Source organism: Eucyclogobius newberryi, unplaced genomic scaffold, assembly GCF_026437365.1.
Source record: "Eucyclogobius newberryi isolate DKJ021-1_F unplaced genomic scaffold, fEucNew1.0.hap1 SCAF_122, whole genome shotgun sequence".
Lineage (NCBI taxonomy): Eukaryota > Metazoa > Chordata > Actinopteri > Gobiiformes > Gobiidae > Eucyclogobius > Eucyclogobius newberryi.
The window spans coordinates 254,467-272,970 of NW_027315749.1; the positions used below are offsets into that span (position 1 = coordinate 254,467).

Below are 18,504 nucleotides of genomic sequence, written 5' to 3' on the forward strand. Positions count from 1 at the left end.
AGAATCGCGATTTACGCTATTGGGTTGGTTTTTGCCCTGATTCTTTTGACATTATGGTTTCATAGCCTTTGCAATCGTTATAGTAATCATTCTGATTCTGTTCGCCTGTGTGATCCCATGTTTACAAAGCGCGATCAGCATCACACTAACGGGCCATAAAACCTGATTTTTGTTTTTATTTCTATCCTTTTACTTTTGGTTATTGTCACCTTTATTTTTGACAGTGAACATGATTACATTGTTGTTGGTTTTCATTTTACTTATCTTTTTATTATCCTTTTACTTTTTGACTTATTTTCATACTGTAATATTTCTATATTGTGATCTGGTTTCTACATAACTTTGATTGGTTTACTTCATCTCATAATCTTATGTTGTTTGTACAATGACCATTTGTCTTTCAACTGCTGAAGTTTATTATGTTTTGTTTATTGTTTCATTTTATTTTGTTTGTTGGTTTCCTCCATGAATCCTATGCCTGTGTACAACTTTAAGATAGACTTTTTAATTTTTTTAAATTTTTTACTCTTCCAAACAGCAGCTCATTTATGGTGTATTGACGTAGTGATATTTTATTTTTTCTTTCTGATTGTGATTAATTAGGAAAGCGAGTTTCCTAAATTATCACGGGAGAGGTCTGTTGTGGAAAAAATATAATCTGGCCCTTTACTTTTTAACTTTCAATTCTATTTCTAATCAGATTTAGTTCTAACAGCCTGACAACCCCTTTCGGCCTGGAAATTTACATGTCCGGACCTCCTGGAGTGGCTAGGAAGTCCCACGTTATGTTTCACACTAGGCAAGACATGTGAATTGAATTAATGCAAATGTTATGTATTGTCTCCTTCCTGAAACCACTGTGTCTTTGATGTCCCATTTGCTCCTTGGTTCCTTTGTACCTGAGAGACCAGTGACCGGGAACTTCTGTGTGTGTGTGGTCATGTGACCATCGGTGATTTAAGGAAGGGGACAGAGGTGGGAAGGGAGGACTTGGGAGAGACACATTTGGGGGAGCAGGCAAGAGACAGACGCGTGGACTCGGCCTTCCATGAGAATGGCCGAGTCCACACGAGTTTCTTTCTGATTCAGCCACAAGATTAAACAGTTTACTTTTGAAACGAGACAACTTGCTTCTTTGTCTTAACAAGCGATTTTTGCCACTACAAAGGCAAACGACACCAAGTCATAAAAAATAGTCAGAGATAAGGGGCTATTGACTGGCAAAGAATCTGGAGGACTCAGGATGGAGCAGATGTTGTTATCTTTACGGATCACAGGGACACCAAGAGGTTACACCTCAGGGGGGGTTGACGTGATGAGTAATAGGAAAAGTTAAAATGAACAGGGAAAGAATTTGACATTCTAAAGTAAATACCTGAAGGATTGTGGAGATTCAATCAATAATTGAATAGATTTAAATTAGACAATATCATCTAAATTTAGACGTTATAGAAGTTATGAAAACCAGTGATAACAGGACTTAAACATTATAGGACTCAGGACGGAGGCAAGAGATGGTTAGACTGATAAAATGATGTGCCTTATGTACAAGGGGAAGGTTTAGAATCATTTTGATTGTTAATACACATATAGACTTGCTAGAACAAACTAATACACAATGTTTGTAAAGCACCACATGAGCAGGTGTGAGAGATTGAGTTTGAAACTCACCTGAAGCACATATAGAAGATTAGCACATATTACATTAGATGTGTGACCTTATGCAGGCCACACAAACAGAGGAGATGTGAAATGTTATGTTAATTATGTGAAGAATTCTAAGCTGTGAGTTGACCCTTAAGGCCAGCTCAACGGGGAATTATTGGGATAATTAGTATAGTTTGAGGTATTTGAATATATACATACACACCCACACACACCCACACACACACACATACATACATACATACATACATACATACGCGCGCACACGTGGATTGAAACATTTAGAGTTTGAAACAAATGGTGGTAAAACAGATTTACAAGTTACAGATTTGGGAAGTGTAAGATTACACACAGATTGATTGACACACAGGGTGAGGGCCCAGCGCCGTGGAAGGAGGGGCTCAGCCAGGGATGTGACCACTGAACTGTGAAAGGTCAAGAGGTGACATTGCGGAGTTGGAGTGACAGATGCAATTCCATCTCTTCCTTGATTACATCCTGGATTAGTGAACGTTGTAAACTATCTGGATTATTGAATTTTGGTTAAATGTAGAAGTTTGAGAAATGGGCAAAGCCATATCTCAAAAAGGAGGGATATGTACGTGTGAACAAATATTCCGAATCAATAATTTCTAAAAAAAAAAAAAAATTGTAAACAAGAAAACTGTTTGAAATACATTATACTGTCGAAAAGACTTTGTTTATCACCACAGCAGAACGTGTTGGAGATGTGGTGTTTACAGAGACGGAGCCAAGTGGACGGAGCCACACCGTGTCGTCCGCACACCGACCATTGGAGGGACAAGAACATGGGTTCTCTCATGGGAAAGTGAGAGAAATGTCTGGACAACACAGCGGCAGAGCCATAACATCGCAGACGCAGGACTTCGTTTGTATTCTTCGTTTTTGTATGCAGAGACAACAAACAGATTCTACAGTACGCAAAGTACTATACTCTGCTACGATGAACGAGAGTCACAGCGATGACGATAATATGGGTGCTGAACACCTTTATTATGCACCGGACAATCGGGACAATCGGGACAATCGATCAACATACACAACTGTGTATACCGGGAAATGAAACATACACAGACCTAAAATAAAGGGAAGAAAATAAGTGATCAACATGAAAGGTTATGAAATGTACAATGTATAATTGACATGACAGTAGCTGAAGAAACACAATGGCATATTATACAGCCACTGTTGTTTGCACTAACTAAGAGAGTTTTTTATCGGCTACAACATAACGACATGCAATGTTAATGAGATTATGAATTGAGATGGGAAATGTACCAGTTCATATGTGTCATAGGTGTGACCGAAGCGAGCAGCGGAAGAAAGTCTCTTAAGAAACCAAGCGAGGACGTATGGTGGTGTGGGGACACTTGTGGGACGTTGTGCCTATGTATCCCTTTTGTGACCAGCATCACCCAGAACCATACCGCAGGGTCAAGGTCGAGAGGTTAGTGGACAGTCTGGTCCCAGTAGCACCTGATACTACGTATTTGATTCTATTGGGGTGTCCAGAGAGGTCCCTGACGAGTCAAACTGACTGACCAGAGAGCAGCGGGTTTAAGGGCTTTCCGCTTGTACTTCTATATTTCCCATCACACCGCGCAAAGTTATGGACGGAATAAATTGTCTGTTTGTCAAATTACAGAGATTGACCAATCTGACTCAAAATTTAGGACAGTAATGCTGTAGACATGTTGTGGGCCGAGAGAAAAGAAGTGTGTTCACTGTTGAGAACTGTGCATAACTTTTTGTGTGTAAAAGTGTCATTTTAACACCAATAATGAAAGACATGTTGAAAACTGAAAAGAATAATGTGTTTGGCATATGAGACAGTAGACTAATGATTTGATAAACAGGAGGGAAATGTGATAAAATGTGAATATATGATTATATTTCTGTGATGTATTTTATCTGCATAATAGTGATATTTTATCTGCATCATTAGTCTAAGAGAAGAACGGGTGTGTGACAAACTGCATTTGTGAAGGGGTCGTAAAGATGGGCCAAAGAATGTTTACCCAGGGGGGGAGTTGCACCCCCCCTTGCAGGCTTTATCTCTACGGAAAAATACCAAGTGCCTTGATGTGAGGCTGACCAATGAGAAATGTGACCCGCCTATTCCAGAATATCTAATAAAACCAACCAGCATGGGAAAAAACGGGGTGAGACGCAGGAGGATCACGCAGGCTGCTTACCACAGCTTGCGTGATCAGTCCCCGCGTTTTCTCCCATGCATGCCATACAAATGTCTGATATTTCTGTGTCGTTTCATATTCTAAGTTGAATTGTGTTCTCTATGTGTTACGGAATAGCATCTGGTGTATGTCTAATTCCATGACATGTCCCTTTAAGCTCCCTTTGGAGCTTCGAGATTTGGGCTTTGGTTCGGCTTCGAGCTCGTTTTCAACAATAGTGAATATTGTCGAAGTTTAGTCTATAACAGACTGCGAGAGGCGAGGATCGTTCTCAAGGTCTCTATTTGATGAAAACAGGGAAAAACAGACAAAACAGTAGCATGTTGTTCGTCTTGCAGCTGAGATCCGACTTTCCACAAGATTTAGCTGTGTTTTATATCGCTGTGGCTTAGGTCTGATAAAATGGCATGATGTCAACAGTAAGATTGTTTGTACCAGTCCACAGATAATCATAAAGTACACAGAAAGTGCATCATGACCCATATGATAAATAGGACACAGAAATATAATATAAATGCATGACAACAATTTGATAAATATTCACAGTATGATTTCAAGGTAGGCGGCGTTCTCTTGCTCCAGTTCCAGAGCTGCCTTCCTGTCTTTCGACTTCACACACACTCAAAAAGATTCCAGGTCTTTTCCTGTAAGAAAAATAAACCCATGGCGACACAGCTCGCCCACTGTGCCATGTCTTTGTTCATTGGAGCTTCTTGAACTCTTTGAGGTTGACATGAAGCGTTTAGGGCCGTATGTAGGTTGTATCTACTGGCCGGAGGATCACCACAATCAGGTTCAGTCATGGTTTGTTTTGGCAGGGGTTAATTTTAGAAATTCCTCGCTAGGCCTGAGAGTTGTTTGATTACATTTAATGAAGTTGGGACAGGCATGTCAGGACGTATCTGAATCAGTCCAAAACGGTTTACTTAAAAATGATCCTGACTTAGTAAGCATTATTTGTGAGTTAACAGCTAAGTTTTAGATTAGATGTTTGTAAGTGTTGGTTGTTAATTCACTTGGATGTTAATGCACTTGGTTGTTAATCAGTAACAACGTCTCACTAGTGTTAGTCCGTGTGGTAGGTAGCGCTTGTTAGTGACGCATTAACAGGGGCACCCATTTTTAACAGCTTAATGTGTACTTTTAAGGTAATGAATACTGATATCTGAAGCATGGAGGGGCTCCTTTATAACTTCAACTTTCACATAATGCAAAAAAACGAAAATCACAAATTTGGGGGGAAAAAACTAAAACACTGTTTTTCTCATTTTCACCGAGGCCGATATGTACCGGCATTTACGCTGCTCCGACACATTTGGTCAGTATATGCAGTAGTATATGGTAGTATATGCAGTAATATATGGTCAGTATATGCAGTAGTATATGGTTAGTATATGCAGTAGTATATGGTTAGTATATGCAGTAGTATATGGTCAGTATATGCAGTAGTATATGGTAGTATATGCAGTAATATATGGTCAGTATATGCAGTAGTATATGGTTAGTATATGCAGTAGTATATGGTAGTATATGCAGTAGTATATGGTCAGTATATGCAGTAGTATATGGTTAGTATATGCAGTAGTATATGGTTAGTATATGCAGTAGTATATGGTCAGTATATGCAGTAGTATATGGTTAGTATATGCAGTAGTATATGGTAGTATATGCTGTAGTATATGGTTAATATATGCAGTAGTATATGGTAGTATATGCAGTAGTATATGGTAGAATATACAGTAGTATATGGTTAGTATATGCAGTAGTATATGGTTAGTATATGCAGTAGTATATGGTAGTATATGCAATAGTATATGGTGGTATATGCAGTAGTATATGGTTAGTATATGCAGTAGTATATGGTTAATATATGCAGTAGTATATGGTAGTATATGCAGTAGTATATGGTGGTATATGCAGTAGTATATGGTTAGTATATGCAGTAGTATATGGTAGTATATGCAGTAGTATATGGTAGTATATGCAGTAGTATATGGTTAATATATGCAGTAGTAAATGGTTAGTATATGCAGTAGTATATGGGTAGTATATGCAGTAGTATATGGTAGTATATGCAGTAGTATATGGTAGTATATGCAGTAGTATATGGTTAGTATATGCAGTAGTATATGGTTAGTATATGCAGTAGTATATGGTTAATATATGCAGTAGTATATGGTTAGTATATGCAGTAGTATATGGTTAGTATATGCAGTAGTATATGGTAGTATATGCAGTAGTATATGGTAGTATATGCAGTAGTACATGGTAGTATATGCAGTAGTATATGGTAGTATATGCAGTAGTATATGGTAGTATGCAGTAGTATGGTTAGCATCAGTTGCAATGAATGGTGTTTGTAAATAAATGACCACACATGAAATAGGCATGTTAAATGGACACAATTAGATAACATATTGACATATGCAGCATTCACAGTAAAGTGTACTTGGGCAGATACACGCACTACAACACGCAGCAGTGATTAGATGAAATTATAGCAAAGCAGTAGCATCCAAGTCAGATGCTCACAGGAACTAACACTAAACATGCATGAATAAACCCGTTAAAGAGGTAAGAATAAGAGTGTTCTTTTATTGTGGCCAGCCTAAGGCACACATACTGTATGCGAAGGAGATATGTTGCACTGCATGAGGCAAAGAAAAAGTCACACCAAATACTGACTGGTTTCTTGATTCATGTCTGCTTATTATGCCACACTTTTAATTTTTTGTTCAGTGTATCTCATAACAGACAAAAGTGATCTGTCAGTAGTCTATCCAAACAGACATTGTAATAAAAAAATAAAAAAAATCACACAATTCCATGGATAGAAAACTATATATTATTTAAGTCGTAATGGCCATAAACTGGAGGGCAATCCACAATATTTAAACAGGGGCATTTCACAGTATCTGCTTTTTAATTATGTATGCCTGGAGAGCACCTGAACTGTTCATAATAGCCCAGGACTATATTTGTTTTGGTGGCAGATGTGGGACATTCATGTCAATCATATCTCGTTTCCATTTATGAAGGACCTGGTTTTGTAACTGTAGCTTTCATTAAGCAGACTTGTTTATATACAGTGGTCTGACAGGACAAAGAACAGAGACGCTGAGGCTGATGTGTGTTAAATGTTTCTTACACTTACAATTCACAAAGTTTTTGTAAAAACCTGTAGAGAGTGAATTAGCTGGAATTGGACAACACACATTCTGCTCTGGAACTTCTTTTTTGACAACAACCAGGAAAAACAACAAACAAATTACAGTTTTCATTTTGGGAACTTTAAATATATCAAATTTGAGTGCTGTCATCATGAACCAAAGTCTCGGAGCGTGCTTGAACAAGATGCCCTATGCGGACAGTCCTAAAATCAAAAGTCTCTATATCACATTTGAACTCATCATTGCAGTGCTGGCTATTATCGGCAACTTTTTGGTTTGTTTGTCCATCACCCGAACAAAGAAGCTCCGTACCATCACCAACTACTTCCTGGTAAGCATTAAGCGTTTGATACCTTGATGTCATCAACATTGGAGGTGTGAAGCTCTGCTCTTTCTGAAACTCTGTAACTCAAGTTAGACTTTATTCTGAGCTTTGTTTTAACAAAATCTGACTATTAAAAAGTGACTTGGCTGAAACTAGTACAGGTGAGCTGATTGGTGGTGTTAAAGTCCTTTTGTTTCAAATAACATTAAAATCACAAGCTAGCATTAGCCAACTATTTTTCAGTTAGTCAGACTCAACATTTTTGTTGAAAATCAAACACCTAAACAGGACCATGAATGCTTATATTGATCACAGATCAGAGTGTTGTTTAAACCCATTTTTGAGTTTTCCTACCACCATCCAAAAAATGTTTTTGGCTGCATTTGGTAATGTGTGCATTGGGTCTCCATGGCAATGATAGGTACACTAATGGATTTTACTATGATGCGCCCGGCGGTAATGTAACACTTGGATTCCAGCCACCATAAAACACCAAAGAAGAAGATGATGTGCCCGGTATACTTAAAATAAAATAAACAAGATGGTCTGACAAAACATATTTGGGGAGATCTTTTATCACCAAAACGATTTAGTTTGTGTGTAAAATTTTACATTTAGAGTCTGATTATAGTTCCCCAAAAATTGCCAGTTATGCAATACTCTCCAGTGAAACAACAGAAAAGTGCAGTATCTACATTTGAAAAGCAGCAGTTACTGCGCTTTGCTTTGTATCACAGAGGAATTTTAGTTACTGCAATTAGGATATCAAGATTTCTCAAAATTGGTACAATTAGCCATAAAACGTTTTTGACAAAATACACAGTAACTGCATTTTTTACTTTGTAGGGCAGAAAAGTTTCATGTAGATAGTGGGAGGGTTGTGTAAGTAGACCTAAATGTATTGTTTTGAAGGTGTCCCTGGCTGTGGCGGACATGCTGGTAGGGTTGGTAGCCATTCCCTGCGCTGTGCTCACTGACGTGGGGCGACCTCACCGTGACCTGCCACTGTGTCTGCTCATAATCAGCGTACTAATGATACTAACACAGGTATGATCTTCTGTGGAATTGAATGAAAAACAACATTGACCCACCATAAAGTGTTACAAAAATAAATGTAGGAAAGATAAGATAAGATAAATGCTTTTGCTGGGTTTCAGGTGACATCACACATTTTTAAGTCAATGTCTAGTCACAAATAGAAATAAGTAGATTAGACATTTATGAATTTACCTTTTTAATATTTCATGACAAAGTACAATGTAATCAGTAGTAAGATTTAGCTCTTGGCCCCCGTGTGATATCATCCCATTCTAGTGAATCTGAAAACAACTAATATTATGGATCCTTTATGACAAAGAATGAACAGCTCCAAAGAGACAAAAAGGCAGCTGACCCCCATCAGAAAAGTTAAATAGTGTACCTTTAAAATTATTATTGTATTTAAACATATTGCAACTACAGTTCACCTCCTTGTCTCCAGAGTTCCATCTTGAGTCTGTTAGCTGTAGCTGCCGAGCGCTACATGGCTATTCTCCTGCCCTTCCAGTACCAGCGTCTGATGAACCCCAGAGCAGCTTGTGTCACTCTACTGCTGACCTGGAGCCTGGCTGTCCTCTCCGGGTGTGTGCCCGTCATTGACTGGCAGAAGCAACCGGAGAACTCCATGTAAGACAAAGCATAAGGAGTTATTATGTATTCTATTGGGACAGTGCATGTTACAGTTTTTTACGATTGAACAATTCGTACAACACAATTTTTACTGTTTTGTTTTATTTAGCAAAACCCTACACACAATTAGCACAAACACAAACCCAATTTAGCAAAACACTTTAGCTCCTTTGCAAAATGAAACACTCTTGTAAAAAGTAGACACTGATTTATCAAAACCATATTTTTTTACCATATGAAACACACGTATTGCATGTGACTTAACTATGTTTGCTCCAGTTACACACCAGTTACACACCAGTTACACACCAGTTACACACCAGTTACACACTGCTGTGGAAAACCTTAACCACTTTTGGCCAATTCTGCTTCTAAGTGCATAGAGTCGTATGGGTGAAGTACATTATGGAAGAATGGGAGAATTTGCAAAACATGGCTCGGATTTGCACAACTCTAAACACAATGTCTGCTCACACTTTGTGCAAAACAACACACACAGTGAACGCTACACACACTTGTGTGCATCACTGTAAACACCACACAGGACACAAGACTAATGCTGTTGACAGTGTAATTTATTTTTTTCCATAAACTCAAGCCAACATGGCAAAAAAAAGTTTAAAAAATCCCAGTTTTCATGAACATAACATTTTATCCAGTACAAAAAATAACCCCCCAAACTCCTCCCCCTCTTCCTCCTGCTTGAAGTCTTCCTCTTCTTCTACCTCCACCTCCACCTCTACCTCCACCTCCACCTCTACCTCCACCTCTACCTCTGGCACGGCCTCTGCCTCCTTCTCCTCCTCCTCCTCTTTCTCATTCTCATCTTCACTCTTCCTCTTCCTCTTCCTTCCATTTTGGTTCAGTTTGGTGAACTCACCTGCTACATTTTTTTAGTGCTTAAACCTGATTGGTGTGTCTATAATTAAACGATCTTGTGTTTGGTCACCTGATGACAGTGTTCAATGAGCTGGCACATGGGTGTGGTCATTTGGCACATGGTGTGGTCATTTGGCACATGGGTGTGGTCATTTGGCACATGGGGGTGGTCATTTGACAGTCAGTGCTTTAGAATTGCAAGGAAGTGACATCAGCCTCTCCTTGAACCGACACCTTAACGTGGTGGAGGGGTTTGAGTGCCCGAATGATCCCGGGAGCTATGTTGTCGGGGGCTTCATGCCCCTGGTAGGGTCTCCCAAGGCAAACAGGTCCTAGGTGACGGGTCAGACAAAGATCGGTTCAGAAGCCCTCTATGATGACAACACGAACAAGGCAGTTTACGTCGCCCGGATCGGCGTCACCGGGGCCCCATCCTGGAGCCAGGCCTGGGATGGGTGCTCCATGGCGAGCGCCTGGTGGCCGGGTCTTACCCCACGGGGCCCGGCTGGGCACAGCCCGAAAGAGCGACGTGGGGCCGCCCTCCCGTGGGCCCACCACCCGCAGGAGGATCCATAAGGGGCCGGTGCAGAGAGATCTGGGTGGCAGTCGACGGCAGGGGCCTCGGCAACCAGATCTCCAGACACAGAGACTTGCTCTGGGGACATGGAATGTCACCTCGCTGGGGGGGAAAGAGCCTGAGCTTGTACGGGAGGTTGAGCGATACCGACTAGATATAGTCGGCCTCACCTCCACGCACAGTTTGGGCTCTGGAACCCATCTCCTCGAGAGGGGCTGGACGCTCCACTTCTCTGGTGTTGCCCGCGGGGAGAGGCGGCGGGCTGGTGTGGGCTTGCTGATAGCCCCTCAGCTCCGCCTTCGGGTGGGGGACAGGTCTCTCACTGTTGTGGCGGCCTCCGGGCCGAACAGCAGTGCAGAGTACCCGGCCTTCTTGGAGTCCTTGGGAGGGGTACTGGACAGTGCACCGACCGGGAACTCCGTTGTTCTACTGGGGGACTTCAACGCCCACGTGGGCAATGACAGTGACACCTGGAGAGGGGTGATCGGGAAGAACGGCTTCCCCGATCTGAACCCGAGCAGTGTTCAGTTATTGGACTTCTGTGCTAGCCACGGATTGTCCATAACGAACACCATGTTCAAGCACAAGGGTGTCCATCAGTGCACATGGCACCAGGACACCCTAGGCCGGAGGTCAATGATCGACTTTGTTGTTGTGTCATCAGACCACTGTACACTCGGGTGAAGAGAGGGGCAGAGTTGTCAACCGATCACCACCTGGTGGTGAGTTGGATCCGCTGGCGGAGGAGGAAGCCGGACAGACTTGGCAGACCCAAGCGCATTGTGAGGGTCTGTTGGGAACGTCTAGTAGAGCCCTCTGTCAGTAGGGTATTCAACTTGCACCTCCGGGAGAGCTTCTCCCATGTCCCGGGGGAGGTTGGGGACATTGAGTCCGAGTGGACCATGTTCTCCGCCTCCATTGTTGATGCGGCTGCTGTCGATGATGTCGGCACCAAAGAAATTCTGGCAAACCGTCCGGCGCCTCAGGAGGGGGAAGCAGTGTCTCACCAACACCGTTTACGGTGCGGGTGGAGGCCTGCTGACCTCGACTGGTCGTCGGACGGTGGAAGGAATACTTTGAGGATCTCCTTAATCCCTCAGTCACGTCTTCCGAAGAGGCAGTAGAGACCGGGGACTCGGAGGCTGGCTCATCCATCACCCAAGCTGAAGTCACTGAGGTTGTACGCAAACTCCTCGGTGGCAGGGCTCCGGGGGTGGATGAGATCCGCCCTGAGTACCTAAAGTATCTGGATGTTCTAGGACTGTCTTGGTTGACACGTCTCTGCAACATCGCGTGGCGTTCGGGGACCGTGCCTCTGGACTGGCAGACCGGGGTGGTGGTCCCTCTGTTCAAGAAGGGGGACCGGAGGGTGTGTTCCAACTACAGAGGGCTCACACTCCTCAGCCTCCCGGGTAAGGTCTATTCCAAGGTACTGGAGAGGAGAATCCGACCGATAGTCGAACCTCGGATTCAGGAGGAGCAGAGTGGTTTTGGTCCCGGTCGTGGAACACTGGACCAGCTCTGTACCCTCCATCGGGTGCTCGAGGGCTCATGGGAGTTTGCCCAACCAGTCCACATGTGCTTTGTGGATCTGGAGAAGGCTTTCGACCGTGTCCCTCGGGGTGTCCTTTGGGGGGTGCTCCGGGAGTACGGGGTCCGGGGCCCTTTGCTCAGGGCTGTCCGGTCCCTGTATGACCGGAGCAGGAGCTGTGTTCGCATTGCCGGCAGTAAGTCAGACCTGTTCCCAGTGCATGTTGGACTCCGCCAGGGCTGCCCTTTGTCACCGGTTCTGTTCATAATTTTTATGGACAGAATTTCTAGGCGCAGTCAGGGGTCGGAGGGTGTCCGGTTTGGGGACCACAGGATCTCATCTCTGCTGTTTGCAGACGATGTTGTCCTGATGGCTCCATCAAACCCGGACCTGCAACATGCACTGGGACGGTTTGCAGCCGAGTGTGAAGCGGCTGGGATGAGAATCAGCACCTCCAAATCCGAGGCCATGGTTCTCGACCGGAAAAAGGTGGCTTGCCCTCTCCAGGTGGGTGGGGTGTCCTTGCCCCAAGTGGAGGAGTTCAAGTATCTCGGGGTCTTGTTCACGAGTGAGGGAAGGATGGAGCGTGAGATCGACAGGCGGATCGGTGCAGCGGCTGCAGTGATGCAGTCGCTGCATCGGACCGTTGTGGTGAAGAGGGAGCTGAGCCGAAAGGCAAAGCTCTCTATTTACCGGTCGGTCTACGTTCCTGCCCTCACCTATGGTCATGAGCTTTGGGTAGTGACCGAAAGAACAAGATCGCGGATACAAGCGGTCGAAATGAGTTTCCTCCGCCGTGTGACTGGGCACTCCCTTAGAGATAAGGTGAGGAGCTCGGCCACACGGGGGGAGCTCCACGTCGAGAGGAGCCAGCTGAGGTGGCTCGGGCATCTGTTCCGGATGCCTCCTGGGCGCCTCCCTCGGGAGGTGTTTCAGGCATGTCCCACCGGGAAGAGGCCCCGGGGAAGACCCAGGACACGCTGGAGAGACTATGTTTCTCGGCTGGCCTGGGAACGCCTCGGGATCCCCCCGGAGGAGTTAGAGGAAGTGTCTGGGGAGAAGGAAGTCTGGGAGTCCCTGCTCAGACTGCTGCCCCCGCGACCCGGCCCTGGATAAAGTGGCAGAAGATGGATGGATGGATGGAAGTGACATCTTGATATACTTCTGTGTCCAAATACATACAAGTGTGTTCAGTGTTGTAAATCACTGTGTGTGTTGTTTTGCACAAAGTGTGATCTGACTTATTGTGTTTACAGTGGTGCAAATCTGGGGCCAAGCTTTGCTCCTTGAGTGTAAGGTTTTGATAATTGGGCAAAACTTTAGATTTTAGTGTTTATTCAATCGTAAAAAACTGTAATCATGGATCTATTATATTGTTAAAGGACAGACACTGATGCAAGTAAACACACAAGGGTTTGGGTCACACTCATTACACAGTCCACTCATTGCACCGTCCTTAAATTATTGCACTGTCCACTCGTTGCACGTTCAACATTATTGCACAAACGATAAGTCCAAACATAGTTACGGATTACAAGAAACCTACATTCAAAAATAAGGGTTACTGTAACTTTCTGTATCTACAGTTGCATTGAAGACTGATCAGAGAATCACTGCGGGAGGATTGCATACAAAAAACAATTAATGTTGCACTTGAATACTGTAAATACGTCAGATGTGCCAATGTTTTTGCTTTGTAAACATGCCAAATAATTTGTCTTGGATTAATTATTGAATGGAACAGATGGCAAATATTTCTTCAATGGGGAGTCAACAAAAAAAGAAAATAAAAGTATCTCAATATTAATTTCCTGAACATAAACAATAATAACTTTTAATCATTTAATCACTACTACTACACGACACAAGCTAATCATTGAAGATTAGAAACGACCAAATCTTGATCTATATACAATATACATATATATATATATCTATATATATATATATATATATACAGTTGCAGCGAAAAATTGTCCAACCAGTCCAACCAGTGGACTTAAAATTATCTTTCAGAGACAAGTCTTTGTTTGTAGCTAAGGCTCTGTTCATGTTTCTAATGATTAAATATTAGTTAGAAATACAGGCAGTAATTTAACAACATAGAACACTAATTTGTGTAATGAATAGGTCGATGAAGTCATCTTATTTAATCCAATCAGCATCTTTAGCATAGCCAATTGTTTTTTAACTTTTGTTTTATCCGCTAAATATTGAACACTCCAAGTTTGCGTTCCCATCCATAAAAGTCACCGCACGCTACTGATGTCAACGCTCTTTCTCTATCGTGTGTGTGTGTGTGTATGTGTGTGTGTGTGTGCGTAGGTGTGTATGTGTATGTGTGTGTGTATGTGTGTGTGTGTGTGTGCGTAGGTGTGTATGTGTATGTGTGTGTGTGTATGTGTGTGTGTATGTGTGTGTGTGTGTGTGTGTGCGTAGGTGTGTGTGCGTATGTGTGTGTGTGTGTATGTGTGTGTGTGCGTGTGTGTGTGTGTGCGTAGGTGTGTGTGTGTGTGTGTGTGTGTACGTGCGTAGGTGTGTGTGTGTGTGTGCGTATGTGTGTGTGTGTGTATGTGAGTGTGTGTGTGTGTGTGTGTGTGCGTAGGTGTGTGTGTGTGTATGTGTGTGTACGTGCGTAGGTGTGTGTGTGTGTGTGTGTGTATGTGTGTGCGTAGGTGTGTGTGTGTGTGTGTGCATAGGTTTGTGTGTGTGTGCGTAGGTGTGTGTGTGTGTGTGCGTGTGTGCGTGTGAGTGTGTGTGTGTGCGTGTGTGTGTGTGCGTAGGTGTGTGTGTGTGTGTGCGTGTGAGTGTGTGTGTGTGCGTGTGTGTGTGTGTGTAGGTGTGTGTGTGTGTGTGCGGCCCCATTTAGTCACTTACCAACAAAGTGTTTTGTCCATCTTTGAGGGAAATTGATTTTTTAAAACAAAAATGACTGGAGAGCCTTGTATCTTGTTTAATATATTTCACATAACTCACGTTTGTCATTACAGGTACTGCATCTTCACCTGTATGGTCCGCATGAGCTTCATGGTTTACTGTAACTTCTTCTGCTTTCTGCTGATTCCACTCATCGCCATGTTCATCATTTATGCTCGCATTTTCCTAATAGTCCGGGGCCAACTCCGACGCATCCCTCAAGTCAGAACCAACACCTTCTGCACTGGGCAAGAAGACACTGGGAATATGGAAGCCACAGTTGGACAAAATAACACACACATGCACAAATCAAGAACAAGAGTATCTACTGACTCTATATTTACAATAACAAATCCACTTAACCCAAATAGGGCAAAAACATTATGTACCCAACAGGAAATGCAAAAGGCCATATCGATCTTCCTCCTCCTTTTCCTCTTCACTGTATGTTGGATGCCCATAAACCTCATCAACTGTGTTCTCTTCTTCTGTCCAACCTGTGATGTCCCCATGTATATAATACTGGTGGCAATCTTGTTGTCCCACGCAAACTCGGCCCTAAACCCCCTCCTGTACGCCTACAGGATGAGATCGTTCAGAAGGGCCCTCATGGAGATGTGGAAAGTTGTGTGAACTAGATAATTTGAAATGCCACTTTAGGCACATGATGGTCACTTTATAAAATTAATATATAAGTTCAGTTTATATATGTCCAGGAGAGAGTTGTCATGCAACACTTGCTCAGTACTTGTTGACAGTGAGTCCAAGGGAAATTGATTTTGTCAAAGCCCAAATGACACGTTTTCAGCTGAGTCTGAGAATACCATAACATTTAATTACCGGTAATCTTCTTTATCTCCTGCAATTTTAGAGAAAAGTTTTTTGTAGAAAGATTCAAAGGATTATGATATTTGGTCTTGTTTGTTAAAATAAGCCGGTGTAATCCCTCATTCGTCCAGGAGTGTTCCATTGTGGAAAAAGATTCAGTTGTAGTCATCTGGACTCATCTGTTTTTTATGAAAAAACGATACGTTTTGACACTCATCCGAGAGTCATTCTCAATCTGCGAATCAAGACCGGAAACTCAAAGGACGGTTAATCTTGTTTTTTATTTTAAAAATTATTTCAGCTTGTTGTTTTCTAAGATTCCAGGCTAATAATTTCAATTTCATTTTTTTTTTATCCACTCTAATGATAAAGAGCATTTTACTTTGAGGTCAGATCATGAATTTCCTCTCTTGAGGATTCCCCTTCTGCATGATTTACCTCCAGCAGTTTTAGCTTTTCTTGCAGATAGTATAGTTTTTTCTCCCTTTGTTTCTTTTTCGCTGAGACAATGGCTATAATTTTACCTCTCAAAACTGCTTTAGCTGCATCTCAAAGAATGGGAAGTTTCACCATTGTAATTTCCCTCCACATAAGTCTTAGTGTTGTTTTCTTAAACAACTGCCTCAGTGCATTTTTTATCGGTCTTTATTGAAAATAAGAAAGCAGTCGAGTTCAGAGATGATGTCTGCCTAGTTCAGACGGGTCTGTCTGGCCATGGTTGTACCCGTGGAAATAATCTGTCTCTCGTACCCGCTCCAACTCTCGGTGGAGACGACTCGAACCAAGATAAACCTAGTGATTATGGTAGCTTTATTGACAAGATTACAAAGACAGTGGACGCAAAGACCCTGGCAGACATGCGTGATTTGAAATCCAATAAAAGCGAAAGAAGACACCGAGGAGGTCTCTGACATGAGGGACACTGTCTCTACTTTACAAACCAATTGACAGAATTGACAAACCAGGTGCGTTTTGACCAACAAAATGAACAACCTGGGTCACAGAGAACACAGGTGTGCGGATTTTCGGCATTCCAGAGGTCACTGAGGTTAAGGATTTGGACAAGTATAAGGAGACCTGGATTTAATATCTCAAACTTCCAACAAAAGCTGGAAAAATAAAGATTAACTATGCACATTGCTCCATGGCTCCCAAGCTGGGCCCGAACCAGCGTCCAAGACCTATTATACTGAAGTTCCTCAACTGCGGTATAATAGGTCTCGCTACGGGCCAACCCGGATCACCCAAGCTCCAAGTCTCTTGGTTTTGATCTGATGAAATTCCGACTGAGAGAGAAGAACGTGGAATATGCCCTGCTTTATCCTACAATGCAGAGCATCAACGTAAATGGAAAAATAAAAAGATTCAATATAGAGGAAGAGGCTTTGGCATTTGAACACAAAGACAAAGATGACAGATCTGTACCAGTCAAAGGAAGTATTAGTGGAAGTGTGTTTACATTGATAAATGCATATGCTCCACCAGGAAGTCTTTCTATACTGAAATTGTGGATATGATTGCTAACCACTCTGAAGGAACCCTTGTCAGTGGTGGTGACTGGAATTTACATGTTCAGCCAACATTGGACGTCTCAAGCCATAAAGTACAGGCAAATCTATAAATAATACATTCTGTAAATTACAGAGCTGTCAACTTATCAAGGATTTTACTAAAACTAAAAACATGTGTGAGAAAAGGCCATCAGCACGTGACAGCGTGAGGCAGGTCATAAATCTTGTGTGGGTTGGAAAAATGTGTATATTGCCGGACATTAGAATTTACATTAGAATTGATCACTCTCCAGATATTGATCAACCCTATATTATGTATTCATATATGAAATGTGTTATTTATAGATTTATAGGTTTATAGTAAACACTCTTCCATTAATACCGTACTTTTTAGGCTGCAGAGCGCTCCTGTATATAAAACACGGCAATGAAATTTAAAGAAAAGAAAGAAAGAAAAAATAAATTGTACATATACTTTGTGGGCACCTGTCAACAAGCCACAGGTGCCCACGTTGTAACCAGTGGCGGCTGGTCCATTAAGGGCAATGGGGTGACGCTCCTCCTGTCAATCAGCCAATTATATCAAATGGTATTTACACAGTTACCAATTTTAACAAATTACTTCCTGTCTTCCAAATAGGACCAATTTAGGGTAGTGACAGTGATGCCCGCCCAGTCCTCTAGTCTCTGGAAGAGGATCCCATGATCAATAGTATCAAAAGCAGCACTCGGATCTAAAAGAATTAAGACTGAGGCTTTGCCCGTGTCAGTGTTCAGGCGGATGTCATTTGTCACCTTGACAAGTCTCAGTGCAGTGATGAGGACTAAAACCTGACTGAAAAACATCAAATTAGTTGTTTATTTAGAGGAAATCCGTAAACTGTTGGTAAACAACCTTTTCAAGGACTTTGCCCCAAAATGTCAGATCAGAGATGGGCCGGTAATGACTCAGTACTGCGGCATCAAGACTGCTCTTCTTAAGGAGAGGCTTTATGACCGCAGTTTTCAAAGACATTGGAAATGTTCCAGATTGAAGCGACATGTTAACTATGTGTCAGCACAGACTTTAGAAATCTGGTGGCTGGTGACATCGAGGCTGCATGATGAACTCAAACTGGTGATGATCTCCTGGACAGTTTTGTCAGTTACAGGTGCAAAGTAAGTTAGCTCAAGTGTCTAGGTGGTTTTAATGTTTTGCATTGTGGAATTTATAGCATT

General features: G+C 42.4%; 1 protein-coding gene across 1 annotated transcript; it reads left to right on the forward strand.

The window, feature by feature from the left end:
* Positions 1–7,202: 7,202 nt before the first annotated feature.
* LOC140357028 (adenosine receptor A1-like) lies at positions 7,203–15,580 on the forward strand. Its single transcript, XM_072442003.1, has 5 exons — positions 7,203–7,382; positions 8,289–8,423; positions 8,857–9,041; positions 15,022–15,226; positions 15,344–15,580. Exons 1-5 carry the CDS (start codon positions 7,203–7,205, stop codon positions 15,578–15,580), a joined length of 942 nt encoding a protein of 313 aa, XP_072298104.1.
* Positions 15,581–18,504: the final 2,924 nt, after the last annotated feature.